The sequence below is a fragment of the Nicotiana sylvestris genome, chromosome 6 (assembly GCF_000393655.2).
Source record: "Nicotiana sylvestris chromosome 6, ASM39365v2, whole genome shotgun sequence".
Classification (NCBI taxonomy): domain Eukaryota; kingdom Viridiplantae; phylum Streptophyta; class Magnoliopsida; order Solanales; family Solanaceae; genus Nicotiana; species Nicotiana sylvestris.
In genome coordinates, this window is record NC_091062.1 from 65,576,095 (window position 1) to 65,585,262 (window position 9,168).

The window sequence follows — 9,168 nt, forward strand, 5'->3', positions numbered from 1 at the left end:
AACATGGTAAATTGGTGTTCCTGCGCGATAGATAACATTTATATGCAATTAAAAGGAATTGTGCATTGCTCCAGAGTTATAACTGATGTTATCAAACGTTAATTTCCCTTTGCGTTACTCTTGATTAATACTACAACTAGCGACTAAGTATGCATCATTTGGAGATTGTTGTTATCAAACGTTAATTGTGCATTGCATTCTCTTTGTTAGATTTGTTGTTGTTTTGACAAATTAATGATTGAGATTTGTTCTTTATGATATTTAAAAATTATGTTTAAATTTGAGCTCATTTGGAGTAGATTTGGGTCTTGAATAGTGTGTTGGATTGTTGAAATGCGAAGAATAAATTTTTTCTGGGCAATTTGCACTTCATACTAAAAATTCTTAAATGCATGCAAAAAGATAGCTATACTTTAGACCAATTAAGTCTTAAGTACATAAGTGCAAGTTTTGCACTTCAAACTAATGAAGTCTTAAGTGCATGCAAAAATTAGTCGCACTTCAGACAAACAGTCTTAAATGCATCTTAAGCTTGCAACTTCATACTGTGATTTTTTCAACTTAAGACGTCTGAAGTTAATCCTAAGAAGGATAAATTTACAGATTTTTGTGTAATACGGGTATAACTTAAATAGTGACCCCAAAACTAAGTATATATGCAAATTTCCCTATATTTTATATTGACTTAACAAAAATAAATTCTCAAGCCAATAAATATATGTATATTCTTGATCTTGATATAATTATTATTAAACTAATTTCTCGACACGTGTGTTGCACGTGTATGTCAAGTCATGTATTATACTTGAACGAATAAAGTACAAGGTTATGTAAATGATCAATGTGAATTATTCTAAGCTTACTTATTTGTCGAGGTCAAAATGATTGAATATATATATGAAATGATGCAAGAGATTTTTATAAATAAAGAAAAAAGGCAAAATGATTGTGCGCTAATTTTCTTAGCCCTTAGGATAGTAATTTCCACATGGTGTAAATTGTTAAATAGAAATTCTACCCTTAAGAACAGTGCCTACTCAAAAATCAAAGTTGTACTTTTAAATTTCTTCTAATACAAAAACTCAATCCAATAAATAGAAATTAGAAGTTGAAATAGAAGATTGAAGGAAAATAGAACGTCAATATATTTCCAATGTTAGAAGAAACGACGAAGAAGATTTTGGCATAATATATCACGACCCAATTTCCACCATAAATCGTGTTGTCGCCCAACATCGTCGCTAGCATGCCAAAGGGGAATTATCCACTTAATTGTTTATTTAAATATTTTTAAAGTAATTGATTTTATTTAATAAAGAAATAAATAGTAGGTGACCGTAGTAATATAAAGAGTAAGATAAATATAAGAGCGAAGTAGTGAATTTAATAATAAAAAACCATGAATATCTACTAGAAGTTTTTAAAATCCCATGTCACAAGTGCACGAGCAAACTAGTAGAATATACAAAATCTTATATACTACTGTCAGGAGTAAGATAGATAGAAAAATAAATACAACAAGGAAGAGACTCTTGGTGTTGCAGAACGATGCATAGGGAGCAACTCATCACTAAGTCTCCAGGTAGCGGGGATACGTGCCTGACTGGCCAGCAGATGCACCCGCCTCAGATCCTGCACGATTAGTGCAAAAGTGTAGCATGAGTACATAAACAACATGTACCTAGTATGTATCTAGTCTAACCTCGAAGATGTAGTGACGAGGAGTCGACATCGACACTTACTAAGGGTCAATAAATAAAATATAGAAATCATAAGTACGCATGAAATACAACAATAATAATAAGATAAGAAACATTAATTTATAATTCTTAAACATAATATCAATTTAAAGTCTCCAACTATCACAGGCCAAGTATTTAACACGTAAGAACCCCCAAGTAATTTTTTAGTCTCAGACCAAAAGAAATATCAAGTAAAATCGGACTCTAACCAATATCACACACGATTTATTCCAAGGTCGTACGGCCCGATCCAGAATAGTATGTACACTGCCGAGGGTCGGCCGGCACGACCATAGATGCATCTAATATACTGCCGAGGCATTTGGCCCGATCCATAGGAATAAAGGAAACTCCACAAAATCCGATCAACGATTACTACATAGGATTAATACTCAAAGAAGGTATAATTTCCATTAACAGTTAAGTATTCTGCCAAAACTCAAAGTAACGAACCTCAGTCCTTTAAAATCCTTTAACCAATTTCAATTAAACATTTAGATAATTAAACTAACAAGTTGGATGCAAAAAATACAAGTAATACATGGTAGGGTCCTAAATCTACCCGGACATAAGCATGATTTTAGCTACGTCCGGACTCTCGTCACATCGTGCACACATAGCACCCACAATTATTATCAAATAACCATTTGAAACACCTACAAGGATAATTTCCTCTTACAAGGTTAGGTAAGATACTTACCTCGTTTCCAAGTCCTCTTCTCGGTCCACAATTCACACTAATAGTCTTAAATCGGTACCAAGCAATCCGAAACTAGCCAAAGGTTGTACAAACTAATCAATATATGCTCAAAAGTTTATAATTTAACTATTAGAGTAATTACCCAACCCAAATTGGAAGATTCCTAAAATTCTCCCCTAGTCCTATGTGCCCAGATTCCGAAAATTTTTGTAAATAAATGTTACTCATAACCTCGCGAATACAGGTATATGATTTCTACCCAATTTTATAATCATTTTCGTGGTCTAATTCCATTTTTATCAAAACCTAAGATTTTCAACAAAATCCTATAATTTTCACAATTTACATGATAAAATCTACCCATAATCCGTGTATTAAACTCACATTAAGTAGAAATTACTTACCTTATAAGTCTAGGTGAACAATCTCTCTCTAAGAGCTCCAAAATCGGCTAACCCAAAGTGAAATAAGAGAAAATGAGCCTAAGTCTCGATTTAAAACAAGGTTTTGCTCATTTGACCCTTCTTCGCGATCGCGAAAAATGCCTCGTGATCGTGAAGGCAAAGCTTGCCCAAGCCCTGAAAACCTTCACCGCGAATGCGAGAACGGTCTCGTGATCGTGCAGGCTTGCCCCGCCTGAGCATCACGAACGTGATGATACCTTCGCAAACGCGAAGGGTAATGGGTGTTGACCTTCCCAGGCCCCTTTCCTCTATGCGAACGCGGGCCCACTCATGCGAAGGCCACAGGTCCTAGACCCACGCAAATGAGAAGAGAGAAATGTCCATTCCCCAATTCCTTTTACGCGAATGAGACTCCACCTCCGCATTCGCGAAGAAGGAAACCAGAACTAGCAACAACAGAATTTTAGACTTAGCTCCAAGTGATCCAAAATTCACCCGAGCCACCCGTGAGCCCGTCTAACTGTGCCAACAAATCTATAAACATAATAAGGACCTTCTCGAACCCTCAGAATACGCAAAATAAAATCGAAACTAAGAATCTCACCCCCAAAACCAAATCAAATCAACTTATGAACTTCAAACTTTTCAACTAGCTCCGAACGCGTCGAATCTTACTTAAACAGCTCGGAATGACGCCAAATTTTACATACAAGTCATAAATCATCATACGGACCTATTCCCAGGCTCATAATTCCAAACGGACCTTGATTACACCAAATTCTACTTCAAACCAAATTCAAAGAACTTGAAAACCTTCAATGCGCCAACTTTCAATATTAAGCCCCGAAATGCTCCGGATCATCCGAAACTCGATCCGAATACACGCCTAAGTCCAAAATCATCATACAAACCTATTGGAACCATCAAATCCTGGTTCTGAGGCCGTCTACTAAAAATGTTGACTCAAGTCAAACTTGGCCATCTTAGGCTAGTACTAAGAATGAAACGTTTCGATTTCACCCCGAACCCTTCCAAACCCAAACCAACCATCCTCGCAAGTCATAAAATAGAAAAAGCACATACGGGGAGTCTTAATTAGGGGAACAGGGTTCTAGAAAGAAAAATGACCGGTCGAGTCATTACATTCTCCACCTCTTAAACAAATGTTCGTCCTTGAAAGAGTCTAGAATCATACCTGGAGTGCTAAATAAGTGTGGATATCTGACCCGCATGTCCTCCTTAGTCTCCCAATTCACTTCCTCGACTGGTTGACCCCTCCACTGAACCTTTACCGCAGAAATCTTCTTAGACCTCAACTGGCGAACCTGCCTATCAACAATGGCAATTGGCTCCTCCTCATATCCCAAGCTCTCATCTAGCTGAAATGTGTTGTAATATAACATATGCGACCTGTCAGCATGGTACATCCAGGGCATAGACACATGAAAAATAGGATGAACTCCCGATAGACTAGGAGGCAAAGCAAGCTCATAATCAACCTCCCCAACTCACCTCAACACCTCAAATGGGACAAATAACCTTGGGCTCAGCTTTCCCTTCTTCCCTAGCCTCATGATACCCTCCATCGGCGAGGCTTTCAAGAGAAGCTTCTCGCCCACCATAAATGATAAATTACGCGCCTTCTGATCCATGCAACTCTTTTGTTTGGACTGTGTTGTGCGAACTCGCTCCTGAATCAACTTTACCTTCTCCAAGGAATCCTTCACTAAATCAGTGCCATATGCCCTAGCCTCGCCGGGCTCAAACCATACGATGGCGAACGACATCGCCGACCATACAAAGCCTCAAATGAAGCCATCTCGATTCTGGAGTGATAAATGTTGTTATACACAAACTCGGCCAAGGGCAAGAACCGATCCCAGTGCCCTCCGAAGTCAATCACATATGCTCTGAGCATATCCTCCAGAATTTGAACTGTTCGCTCCGACTACCTGTCAGTCTGCGGATGAAAGGTTGTGTTGGGCTTTACCCGGGTACCCAACTCGCTCTGTACTGCTCTTTAGAAATGCAAAGTAGACTGAGGGCCTCTATCTGAAATGATAGAAACATGCACACCATGCAACCAGACAATCTCCTAAATGTAAATCTGGGCCAATCTCTTTGAAGTGTAAGTAGTCGCAACCGAAATAAAGTGTGCCGGCTTGGTTAGCCTGTCGACAATGATCCAAATGGCATCGAACTTATGCAATATCCACGAAAACCCAACTATGAAGTCCATAGTGATGCGCTCCCATTTTTACTACGATATGACCATCTGCTGAAGTAGGCCACCTGGCCTCTGGTGCTCATACTTAACCTACTAGCAATTTAGGTATCTCGCGACATACTCAACTATGTCCTTTTTCATACGTTGCCACCAATAATGCTGCCTCAGGTCGCAATACATCTTCGTAGCACCTGGATGAATAGAGTACCAAGAACTGTGTGCCTTCTCTAGAATCTTCTCCCTCAAGCCATCAAAATTAGGAAAACATAGGCGACCCTGGAGTCACATAATACCATCCTCACCGATAGTAACCTCCTTGGCACCCCCTGTAGTACCATCTCTCTATGAACCATCAAGTACGAATCATCGTACTGACGAGCCTTAATCCGCTCAAATAATAAAGACCGAGCCACAACACATGCAAAAACTCGACTAGGCTCTAAAATATCCAACCTCACAAGTTTGTTAGCCAAGAATTGAATTTCCAAATCCAATGGCCTCTCCTCTACTGAAATGAATGCCAAACTACCCATACTCTCGACCTTTCTGCTCAAGGCATCTGCAACCACATTCGCCTTGCCCGGATGATAAAGGATGGTAATGTTATAGTCCTTCAGTAACTCAAGCCACTTCTGCTGCCTCAAATTAAGATACCTATGCTTAAACAAATGTTGCAAGTTGTGATGATCGGTGTAAACCTCACAGGACACCCCAAAAAGATAATACCTCCAGATCTTGAGAGCATGAACTATCGCGGCCAACTCCAAATCATGTACAGGCAATTCTTCTCGTAAGGCTTCAACTGACGTGAATCATATGCAATAACTCGCCCCTCTTACATCATTACACAACCCAGGCCAACGCGTGAAGCATTGCAATACACAATATACATCCCTGAACTGGAGGGCAACACTAACACCAGTGTTGTAGTCAATGCGCTCTTGAGCTTCTAAAAGCTCGCCTCACAATCATCAGACCATCGGAAGGGAGCTCCCTTATGGGTCAATCTGGTGTCACAATAGATGAGAAGCCCTCAACAAACTACGATAATAACATACTAACCCAAGAAGCTCCTGATCTCCGTCGTTGTGGTAAGATGAGGCTAACTCTGGACTGCCTCGATCTTTCTGGGATCTACCTTAATACCCTCACCTAATATAGCATGCCCCAAGAATGCCATAGTGTCACGACCCCAATTTCCCGCTGAAGGATGTCGTGATGGCACCTAGTCTCTACGACTAGGTAAGCCTAAAAATTAATAACAACTTGACAGAAATAATTAACAAATACTAAAACAAGGCTAAATAACTAATATAAACTTCCATAAGCCAGATCAACAATAGTGCACTCCCCCAAAACCGGTGGAACTAAGTTATAAGCTCTACAGAGTAAGCTAAAGTGTCTAGTACATCACTGTTTGAATGAAAGGAAATACAACAGTAGTCAAAAGCAAGGAAGGTGACTCCCAGGCCTGCGAATGCTGAGCAGGCATACCTTAAAGTTTCTGTAAGGAAGCTACAAATGATCTCTAACGACCGGCACGAGCAGACGTACCTGGATCTGCACAAAAATTGTGCAGAAGCGTAGCATGACTACACCACAACAGTACCCAACAAGTATCAAGTCTAACCTCAGTAGAATAGTGACGAGGCTAGGTCAAGATACCAACTAAGATATAAATAGATAGTATGAAAATATAATAAGGCTAAATAATGGAAAGCAGAGAAAACTGATATGAACCAAGATAATAACATGAATTAATACCGGGAATAAAACATGGAAATAGCATAAAAGAAGCAACTAAAGAGAACTACAATGATCATATACGGACAACAACTACTAGAACAATAAAGTATGAAACAATAAGAAATGTTCCCACCAAAACTCTTTGCAACATTAAATAAATAGCAAGAATCACAACGATGTACTGCCTCTTGTACAATAAAATCACAATCGAGGTACCGCCTCGTATAATCAAGAATCATAACCGAGGTACTGCCTCATATTCACATTTCTCAATTTCACTCACAATCTTTCCTTATAACTCCGCGTGAGCCTTATATTTGAAATAGTTTTTTAAAAAAAAACAATTTTCCCGAAATAGCTACACGCATTTTAGCCCAACTTATGACGTCGCGTGGCTTCACGTAGTTCCCCTACAAGCAACACGCACATAAGTCCCACCTTATACAACTACATCCACATTAACCCCAAGCCTTATACTACTACATATGCGTCAATATTACATTACAATAACAACTCGCGCCACAAGTGCCCATATATCACAATTTTCCAACAATTTCAATGTTTCCACAACCATAGCCTAGGGTTCCACCACAACGAGTACAAGAATATCAACAACAACAATGAATGTTAAATGCTCAACAAGGAAGATATTCAACAATAACAATTTCACCTCAACACGATAACGACTTTCACAACTTCAACACCAATAACTCAACAATGAGAGATAATACATAACCACGTTATTTAATAAGAATAACTCACAATGGAAGAGGTAACATGTAAAAATGACTACAAATAATGGAAATCAACAAGGAAAGGGATAACATGAACAATAACTTCAAATAATGATAATCAACAATGAGTGATAACACGAACAATAACTTCAAATAATGATAATCAATAATGAAAGAGATAACATGCAACAATAATAGAGGCAACAAGTTCAACTAAAGCATGAGAGAAATCTATCAATTAGGATGTGGAACAAGTGTTAACGAAATCATTTAAGGCATGTAAGTATAAACTGACACAAGTAGGAATAGATTGACTATGAGAATTTTGGACATGATACTACAATTCAATACCACGTACAACCCATGTACCCACTTGTCACCTTGCGTACACGACTTTCACATAGCACAAATGAATCAAACAATACCAATCCTAAAGGGTAGTTCTCTCACACAAATTTAGGCAAGACACTTACCTCAACTAGGCCAATTCAACACTCGAAAATATCTTTTCCCTTAAAATTCACCTTCACACGGCTCGAATCTAACCAAAATTGAGTTATTATTATCAAACAATGCTAGGGAAATCAATTGCAATAGATAAAGCTAAGATCCTTACACTTTTTCCAAAAAGTCAACAAAAGTCAACTTAGGGCTCGCCAGGTCAAAAATTGGGTCCAATGGTAGATTCCTTCTATCCATGATCCCACGAGTTCATATATGTGATTAGTTTCAAAATTTGAGTCCAATTCAACCCTCAAAACTAAATATCTTATTTTTCCCAAACTTGACAAAGTTTCACAATTTTTCACTTTGATTCACATAATTTTGATGTTAAAATCTAAGATATGTTGATGGAATATGATTAGAAATAGATTAGAATTACTTAGCCAAGGTTTGTAGGTGAAATTCCCTCTCCAAATCGCCTCCTGCCGAGTCTAGGGTTCAAAAATGAGAGAATGTGTTCAAAACTCCCGTCTTCCAGCCCTTTAGCTAGCTGCAAATGTCGCATTTGCGACACATGCTAACCCTCGCAATTGCAGACTAGGGCTCACATTTGCAAACCCTGACAACCTAAGTCAACATCGTATTTGCGATAAAGGCTTTGCAATTGCAAAGCTGGGTACATCACAAAAGCGAACAAATGCTCGCAATTGCAAACTCAGTCCAAAATCTATTGCCTTCGCAAATGTGAAGGGGAACTCGCATTTGTGACATTTGCCCTCTTACACCAGCATACTAGCAGTTCATTTTTAAGTTCAAATCATCCAGATACATGTTCGAAACTCATCCGAGCCCTCGGGGCTCCAAACCAAACATCCACATAAGTCTTAAAAAATCATACGAACTAATTCGTGTGATCAAAACATAAAAATAACAAATCGAACACTAAAACGGATGGATTTCAAAGTAAAGTTCAAGAATTTCTAAAACTACAACTAAATGTCAGAATCCTATCAAATCAACTCCAAACGACACCAAATTTTGCAGGCAAGTTCTAAATACCATAACAGAGTTATTCCAAGTCCCAAAATCAAATTCTGAGCTAGATATCTAAAATTCAACGTACAATCAAACATTTCAACTTCAAATTGCCTAATTTTGCCAAAACTACACA

At 38.5% G+C, this 9,168-nt stretch overlaps 1 protein-coding gene across 1 annotated transcript; it reads right to left on the reverse strand.

Annotated features, from left to right (window-relative positions):
* Positions 1-3,985: 3,985 nt before the first annotated feature.
* Positions 3,986-4,633, reverse strand: LOC138870717 (uncharacterized). Its single transcript, XM_070148549.1, has 2 exons — positions 4,359-4,633; positions 3,986-4,256 (listed from the first exon to the last, which is right to left on the reverse strand). The coding sequence occupies exons 1-2, from the start codon at positions 4,631-4,633 to the stop codon at positions 3,986-3,988; spliced, it is 546 nt and encodes a 181-aa protein (XP_070004650.1).
* Between the last annotated feature and the right edge of the window lie 4,535 nt (positions 4,634-9,168).

Excerpts from the sequence above, each read along its gene's own strand:
- LOC138870717 (XM_070148549.1), bottom strand. The coding sequence starts at position 4,633 with ATGTCGTTCGCCATCGTATGGTTTGAGCCCGGCGAGGCTAGGGCATAT. Across the intron at positions 4,257-4,358 it reads GTCCCATTTGAGGTGTTGAG|GTCGCATATGTTATATTACA; the intron begins GTGAGTTGGGGA and ends CCATGCTGACAG.